Source organism: Leuciscus leuciscus (genome assembly GCF_965113295.1).
Source record: "Leuciscus leuciscus genome assembly, chromosome: 22".
Taxonomy (NCBI): domain Eukaryota; kingdom Metazoa; phylum Chordata; class Actinopteri; order Cypriniformes; family Leuciscidae; genus Leuciscus; species Leuciscus leuciscus.
The window spans coordinates 14,122,010-14,140,074 of NC_138746.1; the positions used below are offsets into that span (position 1 = coordinate 14,122,010).

The window sequence follows — 18,065 nt, forward strand, 5'->3', positions numbered from 1 at the left end:
GGTGTTGGAATGGAGTACTAAGTGTCATGAGTCTTGTCTTGTCTCTGCTTGTCCGTCTGTTTCTGTCTCTGTGTTTCAGGAGGAGACAGGGGATTTATCTAACGTGCCCACGGAGTACCTGGACCTGAAGGAAGTGTTCAGTAAGTCTCGGGCTGCTTCTCTTCCTCCGCATCGTCCCTATGACTGTGCAATAGACTTACTGCCAGGTAAAGCTCCGCCTAAGGGCAAGTTATATTCGCTTTCTGTTCCAGAGAGGGGGGCCATGGAGAAATATATTTCTGATTCTCTGGCATCCGGGTTCATCCAGCCTTCCTCATCTCCTGCGGGGGCGGGGTTCTTTTTTGTGGGGAAGAAGGACGGTTCTCTGCGACCTTGTATTGATTACCGAGGGCTGAACAACATCACGGTAAAGAATACTTATCCTTTGCCGTTGATGTCTTCAGCCTTCGAGAGGTTGCAGGGAGCGTCCGTCTTCACTAAATTGGACTTACGTAATGCTTATCATTTGGTCCGCATCAGGAAGGGGGATGAGTGGAAGACTGCTTTTAACACCCCCAGGGGGCACTTTGAATACTTGGTCATGCCCTTCGGGCTGTCCAACTCCCCAGCAGTCTTCCAAGCACTCGTCAATGACGTGCTGCGAGATATGGTCGACCAGTTTCTATATGTCTACCTGGATGACATATTGATTTTTTCGTCTTCTCTCCAGGAACACGTGCAGCACGTCCGACGAGTGCTCCAGAGGTTGTTAGAGAATGGGCTTTTTGTCAAGGCGGAGAAATGCGATTTTCATGCACAGTCTGTTTCTTTTCTAGGGTACATTGTGTCGGCTGAGGGAATTCGGATGGATCCGGAGAAGGTTAAGGCTGTGGTGGAATGGCCAACTCCAGATTCCCGTAAGGCCCTACAGCGGTTTCTGGGGTTCGCCAATTTCTACCGGCGGTTCATTCGCAATTTCAGCCAACTAGCCTCGCCTCTGACTGCCTTGACCTCCCCCAGAACTACGTTCAGGTGGTCAGACGCAGCTAAGGCTGCGTTTGCCAAACTCAAAAGTCGCTTTGTTTCGGCTCCCATCTTGATTACCCCTGATCCATCACGTCAGTTCGTGGTGGAGGTTGATGCGTCAGAGGTGGGGGTAGGTGCAGTGATCTCTCAGCGTTCTCCCTCAGACGATAGAATGCACCCGTGCGCGTTTTTGTCCCATCGTTTGTCTCCTGCCGAATGCAATTATGACATTGGTAACAGAGAATTGTTGGCGGTCAAGTTAGCATTGGAAGAATGGCGTCACTGGTTAGAAGGGTCGGGGGTACCTTTTATCGTTTGGACAGACCATAAGAATTTGGAATACATTAGAACTGCCAAAAGATTGAACTCCAGGCAGGCTCGGTGGGCACTTTTTTTCGGACGTTTTGACTTTACACTCTCGTACCGCCCGGGTTCCAAAAACATCAAACCCGATTCTTTATCGCGTATTTTTGATCGTTCCGAACGCCCGTCTACTCCCGAGTGCATTTTACCCGAGAATCTATTTGTCTCCACACTCGTATGGGAGGTCGAATCGAAGGTCAAGAGAGCCTTAGAAGGGGTAACGCCCCCGGTCGGTTGCCCACCGAACCGCTTATTTGTACCGGAGGGATTACGGTCCGACGTTATTCAGTGGGGGCATTGTTCCAATGTGGCTTGCCATCCAGGAGTTAATCGAACCAAGTTTTTGGTCAAGCAACGATTCTGGTGGGCTCTCATGGCTCGTGATGTTCACAGTTTTGTTTTGGCTTGCTCAGTTTGCGCCACTGGTAAGACTTCCAATCGCTCCCCAGATGGGTTACTCCAACCGCTGCCTGTCCCTTCGAGACCCTGGTCCCATATTTCGCTAGATTTTATCACCGCCCTCCCACCCTCTCGGGGTAACACGGTAGTTTTGACCGTGGTGGACCGGTTCTCGAAGGCGACCCATTTCATCCCCTTGCCCAAATTACCCACAGTCAAGGAGACAGCGTTGGTCGTCGTTGATCACGTCTTTCGCTTACATGGCCTCCCGACAGACGTGGTTTCCGACAGGGGACCCCAATTTGTGTCCAAATTTTGGCGAGAATTTTGTAGATTGTTAGGGGCGACTGTAAGTCTGTCCTCAGGGTTTCATCCCCAGAGCAATGGACAAACTGAGAGAGCCAACCAAGATTTGGAGAGAACGTTGCGATGTTTGGTTTCCAAGAATCCTTCCTCGTGGAGTCAGCAATTGTCTATGGTGGAGTACGCACACAATACGTTACCAGTGTCATCTACGGGCCTATCTCCGTTTGAGTGTAGTGTAGGTTACCAGCCACCTATATTTCCTAGTCTGGAATCCGAAGTCGCGGTTCCCTCTGCCCACGCATTTGTCCAGAGGTGTCGTCGCACCTGGACTAGAGCCCGTGAGACTCTACTCCAGGCGGGAGCGCGCACCAAGGCCAAAGCCGATCGCCACCGGTCTAGGCCTCCCGTATACGTCGTTGGTCAAAAAGTGTGGCTTTCTACTAAGGATATTCCGCTCCGCTCCGTTTCTAATAAACTTGCTCCTAAATTTATCGGCCCGTTTACTGTCACCAAGATCATTAGTCCGGTGGCAGTCCGTCTCAACCTCCCTCCAGTGTACAGGAGGATTCACCCCGTGTTTCATGTATCCAAAATTAAACCCGTGTTTTTTTCCCGTATTAATCCGCCAGCCCCGGTTCCCCCACCGCCGCGTCTCGTAGACGGGGAACCAACCTATTCGGTAGATCGTATTCTGGACAAGAGGCGGAGGGGACGCGGATTCCAGTACTTGGTGGACTGGGAAGGTTACGGTCCGGAGGCGAGAAGTTGGGTACCTGCCAGAGACATTCTGGATCACTCCCTTATTGATGATTACAATCAACAGGTAAGGGAGCCTAGGGACGCCAGGAGGCGTTCTTAGGGGAGGGGGTACTGTCACGGTTCATAAATTCATTGTTTCCTTCGTGTCTCGTGTAACTGTTGTTCTGTGTGTGTGTGTGTGTGAGTGGGCGTGGCACTCATTCCGGAGGATCAGCGATCCAGCTGATCTCATTCATCACCCCAGCTGCAGCTCATTCAGTCTCCTATAAAACCTCACCGCATTATTCTCTCATTGTCAGATCGTTGGTTGATGTCTCCCGTTTGTGATCCCAGTATTGTCGACGTTCCTGTTTCCTGTTCCAGTTCCTGTTCTCTGTTCTTCGGATATCGTCTTCACTTGGGTTTCACGGTTACGGCACTTCACCACGGACCTCGCTGACCATCCAGTCCCTGTGTCACCAGCGTCTCTCTCATCTTCGGACTTTCACCTGTTACATCATCGGACTAGCACCTGTTACATCATCGGACTTTCACTTGTTATTTCTTCAATAAACCTGAGTTACTTGCATTCTGCTTCCGTCGTCTTGATTCAACATGACAGAACGATCTGACCACGCTATGGAAGCAGCAAGTGATCCTTCATCTCTGGAAACCTTTGTCAGCACCAGTATACAACGCATGGATCACCAAGAGAAAAACCTCAACGACACAGCTCGGGCAGTCCAAGCGCTGGTGACACAGGTGTCCGAGCTCACCCAGCAACTTCAGACCTTGCGTAATCCCACTGCGCCACCCACACCGCCCGTTCCCCCCACACCACCGGAGAACACCTCCCAGTCGGAGCCGTGCCTTCCTATACCTGAGGCATATGCAGGTGAGCCAAGCTTTTGCAGAGCGTTTTTGACTCGCTGCTCGATGCATTTTTCCCTGCAGCCGAGAACCTTCGCCAATGAGTCAGCCAAGGTGGCTTTCGTTTTGACTCTCCTGACTGGGAAGGCAGCACTCTGGGGAACGGCGGTGTGGGAGAATCAAGACCCATGCTGCACCTCGTTCCAGACACTCTCCGCCGAAATGAAGAGCGTCTTCGACCGCGCCAGCACCGGGAGAGAGGCGGCCCGCATCTTAGCTGAGCTAAGACAAGGAGAGAGGTCAGTTTCTGACTATTCTATTGAGTTTCGTACTTTGGCGGTAGAGTGTCATTGGAACGAGGAGGCGCAGTGGGACATGTTCCTGCATGGGCTGGCTGACCGCATCCAAAAGGAGATCTACGCCCTGGACCTGCCCAGGTCTCTAAACGGACTTATAGAACTGGCACTTCGAGTAGACGCTCGTTTATCCCGTGTGGAGCGGAGAAGATTGCCTGGTCGAATGGCGGAAGGAGTAGAGCTTCCACGGTCCAGCGGCGGGGATGCGGTCAGCCCCGTCTACGATCACGAGCCCATGCAGGTTGGGCGGGCTCGGCTTACTCGGGAGGAGAAGGAAAGGCGGAGGTCCCAAGGACTTTGTCTTTACTGTGGAGCAGCTGGTCACTTTGCGTTCGGTTGTCCGGTAAAAGGGCAAGCCCGACAGTAATTCTGAGGCTACTGTCGGGTGGGATCTCCGCCGAGAAGACCTCACCAACATCTACGCTCCTCCCAGTAAGACTGAGGTGGTCAGCTCACGAGCACGACGGACAAGCACTGGTGGATTCAGGGGCAGAAGGTAATTTTATGGACTGCACGTTTGCTCACAAGTTTCAAGTCCCCTTATTACCACTCACCCGCAAGATAGAAGTCTGCGCACTCAATGGTCAAGATCTACCCAACATTTCACACACCACCAGACCCGTCACGCTCATCACATCTGGCAACCACATTGAGACCCTATCATTTTACATTCTGGACTCCCCTCTTGCACCCATAGTTTTAGGACATCCCTGGCTCATCAAACATAATCCCAAGATAGACTGGCAGCAGCGCACGGTGTTGGAATGGAGTACTAAGTGTCATGAGTCTTGTCTTGTCTCTGCTTGTCCGTCTGTTTCTGTCTCTGTGTTTCAGGAGGAGACAGGGGATTTATCTAACGTGCCCACGGAGTACCTGGACCTGAAGGAAGTGTTCAGTAAGTCTCGGGCTGCTTCTCTTCCTCCGCATCGTCCCTATGACTGTGCAATAGACTTACTGCCAGGTAAAGCTCCGCCTAAGGGCAAGTTATATTCGCTTTCTGTTCCAGAGAGGGGGGCCATGGAGAAATATATTTCTGATTCTCTGGCATCCGGGTTCATCCAGCCTTCCTCATCTCCTGCGGGGGCGGGGTTCTTTTTTGTGGGGAAGAAGGACGGTTCTCTGCGACCTTGTATTGATTACCGAGGGCTGAACAACATCACGGTAAAGAATACTTATCCTTTGCCGTTGATGTCTTCAGCCTTCGAGAGATTGCAGGGAGCGTCCGTCTTCACTAAATTGGACTTACGTAATGCTTATCATTTGGTCCGCATCAGGAAGGGGGATGAGTGGAAGACTGCTTTTAACACCCCCAGGGGGCACTTTGAATACTTGGTCATGCCCTTCGGGCTGTCCAACTCCCCAGCAGTCTTCCAAGCACTCGTCAATGACGTGCTGCGAGATATGGTCGACCAGTTTCTATATGTCTACCTGGATGACATATTGATTTTTTCGTCTTCTCTCCAGGAACACGTGCAGCACGTCCGACGAGTGCTCCAGAGGTTGTTAGAGAATGGGCTTTTTGTCAAGGCGGAGAAATGCGATTTTCATGCACAGTCTGTTTCTTTTCTAGGGTACATTGTGTCGGCTGAGGGAATTCGGATGGATCCGGAGAAGGTTAAGGCTGTGGTGGAATGGCCAACTCCAGATTCCCGTAAGGCCCTACAGCGGTTTCTGGGGTTCGCCAATTTCTACCGGCGGTTCATTCGCAATTTCAGCCAACTAGCCTCGCCTCTGACTGCCTTGACCTCCCCCAGAACTACGTTCAGGTGGTCAGACGCAGCTAAGGCTGCGTTTGCCAAACTCAAAAGTCGCTTTGTTTCGGCTCCCATCTTGATTACCCCTGATCCATCACGTCAGTTCGTGGTGGAGGTTGATGCGTCAGAGGTGGGGGTAGGTGCAGTGATCTCTCAGCGTTCTCCCTCAGACGATAGAATGCACCCGTGCGCGTTTTTGTCCCATCGTTTGTCTCCTGCCGAATGCAATTATGACATTGGTAACAGAGAATTGTTGGCGGTCAAGTTAGCATTGGAAGAATGGCGTCACTGGTTAGAAGGGTCGGGGGTACCTTTTATCGTTTGGACAGACCATAAGAATTTGGAATACATTAGAACTGCCAAAAGATTGAACTCCAGGCAGGCTCGGTGGGCACTTTTTTTCGGACGTTTTGACTTTACACTCTCGTACCGCCCGGGTTCCAAAAACATCAAACCCGATTCTTTATCGCGTATTTTTGATCGTTCCGAACGCCCGTCTACTCCCGAGTGCATTTTACCCGAGAATCTATTTGTCTCCACACTCGTATGGGAGGTCGAATCGAAGGTCAAGAGAGCCTTAGAAGGGGTAACGCCCCCGGTCGGTTGCCCACCGAACCGCTTATTTGTACCGGAGGGATTACGGTCCGACGTTATTCAGTGGGGGCATTGTTCCAATGTGGCTTGCCATCCAGGAGTTAATCGAACCAAGTTTTTGGTCAAGCAACGATTCTGGTGGGCTCTCATGGCTCGTGATGTTCACAGTTTTGTTTTGGCTTGCTCAGTTTGCGCCACTGGTAAGACTTCCAATCGCTCCCCAGATGGGTTACTCCAACCGCTGCCTGTCCCTTCGAGACCCTGGTCCCATATTTCGCTAGATTTTATCACCGCCCTCCCACCCTCTCGGGGTAACACGGTAGTTTTGACCGTGGTGGACCGGTTCTCGAAGGCGACCCATTTCATCCCCTTGCCCAAATTACCCACAGTCAAGGAGACAGCGTTGGTCGTCGTTGATCACGTCTTTCGCTTACATGGCCTCCCGACAGACGTGGTTTCCGACAGGGGACCCCAATTTGTGTCCAAATTTTGGCGAGAATTTTGTAGATTGTTAGGGGCGACTGTAAGTCTGTCCTCAGGGTTTCATCCCCAGAGCAATGGACAAACTGAGAGAGCCAACCAAGATTTGGAGAGAACGTTGCGATGTTTGGTTTCCAAGAATCCTTCCTCGTGGAGTCAGCAATTGTCTATGGTGGAGTACGCACACAATACGTTACCAGTGTCATCTACGGGCCTATCTCCGTTTGAGTGTAGTGTAGGTTACCAGCCACCTATATTTCCTAGTCTGGAATCCGAAGTCGCGGTTCCCTCTGCCCACGCATTTGTCCAGAGGTGTCGTCGCACCTGGACTAGAGCCCGTGAGACTCTACTCCAGGCGGGAGCGCGCACCAAGGCCAAAGCCGATCGCCACCGGTCTAGGCCTCCCGTATACGTCGTTGGTCAAAAAGTGTGGCTTTCTACTAAGGATATTCCGCTCCGCTCCGTTTCTAATAAACTTGCTCCTAAATTTATCGGCCCGTTTACTGTCACCAAGATCATTAGTCCGGTGGCAGTCCGTCTCAACCTCCCTCCAGTGTACAGGAGGATTCACCCCGTGTTTCATGTATCCAAAATTAAACCCGTGTTTTTTTCCCGTATTAATCCGCCAGCCCCGGTTCCCCCACCGCCGCGTCTCGTAGACGGGGAACCAACCTATTCGGTAGATCGTATTCTGGACAAGAGGCGGAGGGGACGCGGATTCCAGTACTTGGTGGACTGGGAAGGTTACGGTCCGGAGGCGAGAAGTTGGGTACCTGCCAGAGACATTCTGGATCACTCCCTTATTGATGATTACAATCAACAGGTAAGGGAGCCTAGGGACGCCAGGAGGCGTTCTTAGGGGAGGGGGTACTGTCACGGTTCATAAATTCATTGTTTCCTTCGTGTCTCGTGTAACTGTTGTTCTGTGTGTGTGTGTGTGTGAGTGGGCGTGGCACTCATTCCGGAGGATCAGCGATCCAGCTGATCTCATTCATCACCCCAGCTGCAGCTCATTCAGTCTCCTATAAAACCTCACCGCATTATTCTCTCATTGTCAGATCGTTGGTTGATGTCTCCCGTTTGTGATCCCAGTATTGTCGACGTTCCTGTTTCCTGTTCCAGTTCCTGTTCTCTGTTCTTCGGATATCGTCTTCACTTGGGTTTCACGGTTACGGCACTTCACCACGGACCTCGCTGACCATCCAGTCCCTGTGTCACCAGCGTCTCTCTCATCTTCGGACTTTCACCTGTTACATCATCGGACTAGCACCTGTTACATCATCGGACTTTCACTTGTTATTTCTTCAATAAACCTGAGTTACTTGCATTCTGCTTCCGTCGTCTTGATTCAACATGACAGAGTGTGTGTGTGTGTGTGTGTGTGTGTGTGTGTGTGTGTGTGTGTATGTGTTCCTTTGGAGGGTGTGGTTGTCAGGTAGGGGAGGGGGCCCCATGAACTTCAGTGTCCAGGGGTCCCTGGGGGTACTAATCCAGCCTGTGTTTGTTTGGCAAACACAGATTTTTCACTTCTACTTGATGGATTGGCTGAACACAATTTAATATGTTCAGTGAATATATTTTTTAAATTTTACCTTAAGACCTTAAGCTAAAATTACCACAATGCATCTTTTTGTTTGGGGATAATAAGTTGAAAGCAATTTGTTGTGTCAATATTTAATTGTCAGATTTTCGAATTACATATTTTTTTACAGTGTGCCAATATTAATATATGCTTGAAGGAATGAAAATAGATATGAGTGAGAATGTATCATTGACTGTGATGTAGAAAAATATTTATGATGATGCACAATGAATGAATGAAACAAAAACTTTTATTTAAGATTTTATTTAGATATTATTTAATTAATTTAATTTTAAATAATAATAATTGAAATAATTTAAATTTAAATTATTAATTAAATTAAAATTTTAAAGCAAGTTTATAGAATGCAATGGAATATCAAATGAAATTAAGAAGAATTTTGCATTAAACAAAGTAAAGACTATTACGATAAGAGGTATACAAGTAAAAAAACAAACATTTATCATACATGCATTCTTGCAATAAATAAAATATGAAATAATATGTTATAAAAAGTAACAGTACAACAGAATGAATAAAACAGATAACAACATTTGCAGTTCTCACAAACTGAACATAAAATAAAATCCTAATTCTACAGTATGTATCCTTCATACACCTAAAACTGGTATCACTGTCCAATAAAAGAAGGAACGTGCAATTATAACACTGTAAAAGATGATTCCTATTGATTGCCAAAAGTAGCTGCCATGTATCATTTGAATAGCATAAATAATTGGCATGTGCATGTGCAGACAAAGCACTACCCTGAGTGGCTAAGCATTTACATTTGTGCTGTAAAGTGTCACAGTTAATCCTTCTGTGGGTACTTGGAGCCTGCTGTATATGTGGGTAAACCCGTATGCATTGAGATCCAGTGGTTGTAGTTGGTGACTTTTGTATAAACACCCGGTTTACTCTTTTCTGCACACTCCTTTCCCCAGCTAATGATACCGAAAAGGAACATGGTGTGATTTATTTCACACACCAGAGGCCCTCCTGAGTCACCCTGAAAGCAGAAAAGATACCGTTTTTATGAAGATATTTTGCTATTTAATTTTTCCGGGCAAAATTTCCTATTTATCCGTCATTGGTAACATATTTTCTTTTTTACCTGGCAAGCATCTTCCTTCCAGTCTCTACCAGTTGCGCACAACATGTTCTTGTTGACCTCGTCCTTACTGTAATAATTCTGGCACTCATTCTGGGAAATAAGCTTCACTTGAGCCTTTTTCAGAATTCGAGAGTACTCAAAGCCACCTTTAAAAAAAAAACAGATAAAAAAAGCAATGATGACATGTTACATTTTATCTCACATATTTACATAGTTCTGGTCCTGACATTCTACATTGACGTCCAGAGTGACAAAATGACATCACTAAAATGTCTAGCTTCTAGATTTTTTGAGATCCCGTACAGTATGTTATATCACAATTATAGGATGTCCCAGATTGTGTTATATTTCATATCATAGAACAGCTTTGTGGACACACCATGTTTCCCTCATATCTTGTTGCCGCAGGAAAGAGATCATTGTTACTGTTCTAGGATACACTATCAGTATACAGTCTGATGTGACATCTTACCCTTTTGATGCCTTCCATAACCAGTAATATCACAGTAGAATCCTGCGGGAAGCATCTGCTGGAAAGGGGGAAGACATGCGGTTCTCACAGAGTTTGTCTTCACTGCGCATTGTCCATCGCTGCCCACTATCTTCAACAGGGCTAAAGGAAGTGATTTACACTTTTAATTGCTGGGATAATACAATATAAGGCAAATAGTAAAATGTAATGCAAACTTACCAATGTCATGATTATAGTTTTCAGTTGTGTAGTCATAGTCCTCATGGACCACAAGTTTGCTCACTGTGAACCGCTGCTCTTTGACAGAGTTGGTTTCATTGATGGCATTCTTTCCCAGAATGACAGAGTATTTCTTTTTTTGAGTGTCCTTACTATTCAAAACGAAGAAACAATACAATTATATATTAGGCTATATTATATAAAATAAATTACACCAATGTAATGACACTACATTCTGCATTAAGCAGTTTTATTGCACAGCCCTCTGGAATACTTGATTCTGATCACGGCAAATGATCCCGGTTTTTCTTTTCTGTCCTACCGATTTTTCCTGAATCGGCACTAATTTGATGTCTCTTGTATTACAGTACATCACCAACTGACGCCATCTAACAAGTGAAATTGAGCACAGAGAACTTTATTATTAACACTACTGTAATACGGTTGCAATGTTCGTCTTATTGATAAGCCAATTGTTTTGTACGTTGTAGTGGACTATTTACTCTTAACGGAAGCTTTAGGAAAATATTTTAGTCTTTGAGTACTAAGCGGGATACTGTCAGCCGGTCATTAGGCTACTGCTAAAATAAACCGGATTGGGTGATACGAGACCCTGACTCTGGAACAGACTGTACATTAGCTTACATAGCGCTCAAATAAGGTCAAACTTTTCAGTTAACAACAGGTTGACATACCCAGCAGGGAAGCAGTGGGCTGCAGTGAGAACCCAGCATGGTGCAATGAGGGTTCCTCCACAAATGAACCCATCTCCTTTAAAGATAGCTGCCATCCAAGGCTGTGCCTCAACACTTGACCTTGATCCTCCTATTATCTTTGTAATGCGGTTTAAGCGTCGCTCCCCACACGTTGATTCTGATTAATACATGAGAAACATCAGAAACATGAAGTCTGTGAGGAGAGATAATTTTCTAGGCAGTGCATAAGGAAAGAAACAGCATGTAAAGATATCCCAGTTAGGTTTTTTTTCCTAACATCGTCATTGAATCATTTAGGATTTTTGCTTAGAATGGACATTAAAAAAGTAAACTGATCAAATTGTTACCTGTGTCCTGCTTTGATTGGGCATGTGTTGGTGGACTCTTGGCTGCATGAGCAATAATAGGTCATATTAGTCAATCTGCTATCAATATTATGACTTAAATAAGCAAAAGAGATGGACTTCTACTTACTCGGCTTCATTTCCATGCGGGGGATGTCACATTTTTCCCGTACGTAACGGTTTCTTTTCCGAACAAAGCACGATGGCGACATCCCTTTAGCTAGATTTCTGAAAAAGCAAAACATTCAGAGGTCAGAGGTTTCACCATAGCCTTTTTAATATAATAGTGTCAGCAAAATAATCTTTGTTTTTACACTCCATAAATGGGGAACAAAAATATGAATGTAAATATAGAATACCTGCAGTAGTTATGATTGCAGTTTCTGAAGTAGATGTGTCGGTTTGGGATGGAATTCCACTTTAGACATATCCGTCCATTGACTGTCACTGACACATTGCCTCTGTATGTACTCTCATTCCTTTCATCAAGTCTGCACTCATCTGAGAATAGAAAAGTTATGAATAAACCTATATGTTCAAATGCTACAAATAGAACTTTATGTAACACGTTCTTGGAAAACTTTAATCTAACGTGACAAAATCAAAAGAGATTTACCGTCTCCTGGAGTGGGAACGTTTTTCGTCGTAGGGTTTTTCATCTAAAAACAGAAATATAAATATTAGCTGCGTGGGAAAAAAGTTTGATTCCATTTAAAGACACTATAGGAAGTAGGAAATTTCACTTCTGTTTTGTTTTTCCACTTACTGCATCAGTTAAGCTCAGGGCACATGTCAACAGTAATATTCTGAGAATAAACATCATCTTGACCGTAAACCAATGTTTTCCTTGTTTGGAGATCCTAAAAACATATTGAAGAAGTGAGCTATATATTTATAAGAAACATCTCTAAAAGAAAAGACTCATCACATTTACATTTGTAAAGTATTTCAAAAGTATATAAATAAACAAGTTTTGGCAAGAAAATATTGAAATCATATGACTTTGCAGCACTGACTGACATCATTGTTCAATATATTACACAAATAAAAAGTGCTCCTGCAGTACTTTTGAATTCATTTTTGGCACATTTCAGATATGTTCAAATACTCTGATTTTGACTTTTCATGAATTGTATTTGTATCCTTAAGTGTAGTTAAAAAATGTTTTACTTTATATATAGAGCCCTTATATACATTACTAAAATAACGTTTTTTGTTGCCATCTATGAAGAAATGTTAACATACGGAAGCTTTCCATTACGCTTAAGGTCATTTGGAAAAAGTTTAGTTAAATTATTAAGTTTGTCCTGCACACTATAGGGGGAAAGAGGTTCACCCAGGAGGTGAAAACCCCCATCTGAAAACTTTCTTTTTAAGAGTGTAACATAAATTAACTAAGATAAATATTAATTAATCCATATGCTCACATTTTAGAAGAAAAGGTTCTGTATAGAACCTTAAAGAATTCTATCAGGCGCTTTATTTATACCTTTTAGCGGTTTCTATCATGGGATAATTTTATGGATTTAGTTTTAATTTTGTAACAGCTTGTAAACATACTTTATCACAAAAGCATGAAAGATAAACATGAAAGTGTTATGCAATAATTTAAGACATTTCTCCTTATATATAACTTTTATAAAAGGGCATAAAAAGGCATAAAGGGTTCTTTAAAATTTGAGTCAAGAACCCTGTAGTCTGAAGTGTATATGCATAAATCAAGTCAATGAAAAAGAGTTGTACATGTAAAATATGCAAATGTATAAGAATAAAAGCAAAGCAGAATCAGAAAAGAGTTTTTGGTGCTTACCTTTCTGATAGTAGAGACAGTTTGCTTGCAGATGTTGCTGTGTGGAGCTGAATAGGGCTTACTGAGCACTCACTGTCATGTGCTTGTTAGTGTTCCTTGATTTATAGTGACGAGTCCGTGATTGTCTGAGGAGGCCTGGCCTCAGGAAAACTGGCATGCGCTGTGCAGTAAACACTGAGATTGTGGGCTATGCTTTTTGCGGAAGCTCATATGTGACTCATAAGTACTCAAAACCTCCTTAATTTTTTTTCACATGTTAAAGAGGAAATATTCCTAATAGGGACTTTGCCCCTGAAGCAATGACAATTGTTGTGGTTTTTAAATTGCTCTGGCTATTTCACAACATGTCATAAATTAATGTGAAAGTTAGTAAAAATGGGTATCGAGTTAATATTACCCTATAAACTGTCATGGTAAATAATATAAAAAGAACTGCAGATTAATAGATATAAAAACAGATGTTGTGTGTTGTGTCCCATACATCTAGGTGATTCATTATCATTATTCATCTGTTTGCCATGGTCAGTCAATTTTAACTCAGAAAGGAACTATTTTTAAAATTGCTGTAATCTTGCATTTCATCATTGTTTCCTAACATCCGGAGCCATATGTTTTACTCTCTGCCCCATGCATGCCACTGTTTTCATACCTGGGATATAATAAAGTTGAAATCTTGGGCTTTTCTGTGATATTACATTTTTTTGTAATTTCTTAGGGACCAAACATGATAATGATTTTTTTTAAATCACTCAAAAACATTTTTATCTCAGTCTCAGACAATTAATCACAGGATTATGCAAACCGGTTATAGCATCATGTGAGATCTATACATGATAAATGAGGGGGGTTTCATGAATTAGAGAGCCAGAGGAGATGATGTCACTCTTTAATCTCTTTAAGAAATGTGCAGATGTTTAAGAAATGTTCAGACATGTGTTTCCTGTTCAACACACTACTGAACTTCCAATGTTGCTGATATTTTGGCTTCTGTGATGATATCTGATATTTCAGCAAAATATTTGCATCACCTTTTATGATGCTGTGCATCAAGTCTGAGTGACTGAGTGTAGAAACCAACATAATGTTACATTTTCAGAAAGTTTAATCTTCAATTTCTTAGAAAGAATATAGTTTAAATGGCTGAATTCATTGCAGAATAATACTTAGAGTCATTGTAATTAAACACATATGCATGCAGACCTCATATTCATCACCATATGCACATTTATTTAATTATTAAGACTGTTTTAAAGACCGTTAATAAAATATGCTGTTTTGACATTAAGAAATCACTTTCAGAGGTTATCACTGTCCGCTGCCCATTCACTGGCCGGCTGATGTCTTTATTGCTCAGCTTCTTTTACAAAGACTACGTAAAGAGATATTCAGTCAGAATTCATTTAAAGTTATGAATAGAATTTAGGTTTTTAATTGAACAAATTTAGACTTTTCTTTTCAACTTGAGATGGGTCAACTGATGACACTGATGGATGTTCGCTTGCATTTTATAGTCTTGAGCACCATCTCCTGGACATTGATGTTAATGTTCACTCATGCTTGCACATCGTGGGTGTGTGGCATGGTACAACCACATGTTGACTTTACAGATTAGTTTTAGATCTCTAACTGCTACAAAACAATCTGCATATATATATATTTGACATGATTCACCAAAAACACAAGCAGTTTAGCAGATTTTTAAAAAGTCTGGCAGCCTGGGAGTAAAATGCACAACACAATGGGCTTTATGCACAGCTACACTACTTCCTGAACTTCAGCCAGCTCTTTGTTTCCTGTCTGCCATTATTGGACAAACTGATTAATCCAGGTGTGCCTGGCCTCAGTAACAATAATCAGACACACCTGGATTAATCAGTTTGTCCAATAATGGCAGACAGGAAACAAAGAGCTGGCTGAAGTTCAGGAAGTAGTGCAGCTGTGCATAAAGCCCATTACATATATACATTTGGAAGGAAGTATAGGCCTACTGCTGAACAAATCCTAAAATGTAAATTTTGACCATTGGATAATGATCAAAGTATACTGAAATGTTATCAATCCCTAAACAGAAAGCATGAAAATATCCAAATGACGTGTCATTAGTAACCCCTTGAAATAATCATATTTAAAAAAAAAAATTATAGAAAAATGTATGAAAAATTGTGTTTTATGGTCGGTCACAATTGTGTATATACAGTATACAAATGTGTATACTGAATTAACATATTTCTGCAGTCATCAATATATATATAATGTATAATAATTTTGATGATTGCAGAAATATGTTAATTCAGTATACACATTATCCCACCGGTCACAATTGTGACCAACCATAAAACACAATTTTTCATATACTTTTCCATATTTGTATTATTATTTTAAAATGAATTAAAATAATAAGTATTACAATTATAAATATATATATATATATATATATATACAGTATATATATATATATATATATATATATATATATGAAGAGTTCAGATGCAAGAGCCTCTAAATGCCATCTGAAATTTTCTTATAGAATGATCATTTTTATCAAGCTCGTATATTTAAATTCAATAATTTCACTTAAATGGCAATGAAGATTACCTATTAATTGTCATTTAAGTGAAATTACTGAAGGGCAATTCCACGCAAAACTGTCACATCCATAACGCCAACACAATGCCATGGTATTTAGTTGGCGTTATGGATGTGACAGTTTTGCGTGGAATTGCCCTGAACTTAAATACACAAGCTTGATAAAAATGATCATTCTATTAGAAAATTTCAGATGGCATTTAGAGGCTCTTGCATCTGAACTCTACATATATATATATATATATATATATATATCAGCCCAGTTATTAACACATTTTAATCTCTGTTTCAGGGTTACTATTATATAAAAACTTTTATAAAACACTAATAGGAATACTGAGGTAAAAGAGAAAAAAATACAATCATCAATGCATTTCAAAATTGTTACTTTATTGTAATATATATCATAACATGGTTATATTAGTCCAACCAGTATTAAAATATGAATTTATTATTTAGTGCATTATTCACTGTAAAATTGTCTTTGCAACAGTTTAGTGCAACCTTCTCTAACAAATCTGACAAAAGTTCATTGTAATTATATGTATAGGCCTACTGTAAGGGGATTTACAGTCAAAGAACCAGAACCAGATAAGATGAATGCAGACCCAGAGTCAGAATTATAATAAATTAAAGAAAAGATTTACTGAAGATAGTTTGCAGTTTCATCAGCAGAAGTCAGCTTCAAGACTCACACAGGAGTTCGTAGGCCGTCCCACTTACAGTCACAAAGATCACAGCATGCTATACCCTTCACCAAGGTCTAAGCTACGTCCTTGCTTAAAGTTGCAGTTTCTGATTGGCTAAGAACACATACAGTCTAAGCAAATTTCCACACACGGATAGATATGAGAGTATGTCGCCATAAGTCAAGATAGTTGTCGCATGATTCCTAGATTTAGGTCTGCAGTGACCTTGGAGGTCGTAGGCGTCTTCGGGTCTGTTGTTGCATGCCGAAGTGTCCCATAGCTCTTATACAGGAGGACCTGCACAGAACATCCAACACACACACAAAAGCACTAGGGAATCGCAGCTTTTCCAAAGTTGAAGAGAGACATCAGAGAATACATGAAAAGAACATTTCAGTAATCACACTGTTAACTTCTATAACAAAGTAAAATCTCACATGCAGAAGTCATTCAACTCATGTGATATTTAGAAAGAAAAATATTGATGAATACCTTGATTATAATCACATATACATTATTGTATATGTGATTCATAATTATTGATAATAATTACATATACATTGAAGCAGCAGTTTATTCCAAAATCCACACCCTTCAATACCGAAATTCACTGTATTATCCCACCGGTCACTATTGATGCCATCAACATGTTTACTCATTCTATGACCACACTCAACAAAACTGAATACTTGTGAATTCAAATGTTAATATTAGACCTTAAAGATAATATGTATCAAAAATCGTTGTCATATCTTTATATTAACATATTTACTTACCGTTTGTTTAGGAGCTTTGATGCAGCCATCATCTTTTTATGGTGCCAACAAGAAGTAAAAACTGCTCTGATCATGTGACAATTTGCACTAACCATGTGACACTGCACATATTTAATTGAGATCCTTTTTTTTGTTTGTTTGGTTTTTTTTTTTTGTTGCAGAAAATGCACTAAAACACCATCAGTAACATTTGTAGAGCTTTATAGATGAAAACATTTAGCTTTATCTATCTATCTATAGTGCTGGGTAGATTACTAACACATTGTTGTCCATTGCTGAATACAAATTACATGATTATAACTGTAGTAAGTAAAATAATTAGGTAATATAATCTGACTACTTTTTGATCTGATTACTTTTTACTTTTTTTAGATTTCATTTGACCTACATTTAGCCGTACAGTAACTTGTTTATCACATAGATTTGGAAAGGATAATCTATATTAATATAATAATTCAAAATGAAAACAATTTGTTGAAAACATGTCATCCACAAAATGAAATACAATAAAAGTTACATTACACCAGGGTTTCCCAAACTGGGGTTTGTGAAGGAACTGCATTGGGGTTGTAAGTTTATGAAAAGGTAAAAACTAATTAAACCATACAGATAAAAAATAAATATAAAGAATCAAAAGCACAAAATGAAACACAACACAACACAGCACAACACACACACACAAAAGAAAAACACACAAAAAAGATGAAATATTTGATTTGTTATGCTGTGTAGCCTCTGACTGGTGTAGGCTAATTATACAAAACTGAAAGACTTTCTTAACAGACATATAGGCTGAAAGGACAATTTAAAAGATAAAAAGAATAATTAGTGAGAATCAATTTGAATTACATCAATATAAATATCAGTATCAAAAGTAACTGTAGTCTGACGT

General features: G+C 41.8%; 1 protein-coding gene across 1 annotated transcript; it reads right to left on the reverse strand.

The window, feature by feature from the left end:
• Positions 1–8,794: 8,794 nt before the first annotated feature.
• plaua (plasminogen activator, urokinase a) lies at positions 8,795–13,277 on the reverse strand. Its single transcript, XM_082154849.1, has 11 exons — positions 13,123–13,277; positions 12,079–12,172; positions 11,929–11,971; positions 11,672–11,813; positions 11,443–11,540; positions 11,316–11,357; positions 10,948–11,125; positions 10,253–10,404; positions 10,034–10,174; positions 9,562–9,707; positions 8,795–9,456 (listed from the first exon to the last, which is right to left on the reverse strand). Exons 2-11 carry the CDS (start codon positions 12,133–12,135, stop codon positions 9,259–9,261), a joined length of 1,197 nt encoding a protein of 398 aa, XP_082010975.1. The 5' UTR covers positions 12,136–12,172; positions 13,123–13,277; the 3' UTR covers positions 8,795–9,258.
• Positions 13,278–18,065: the final 4,788 nt, after the last annotated feature.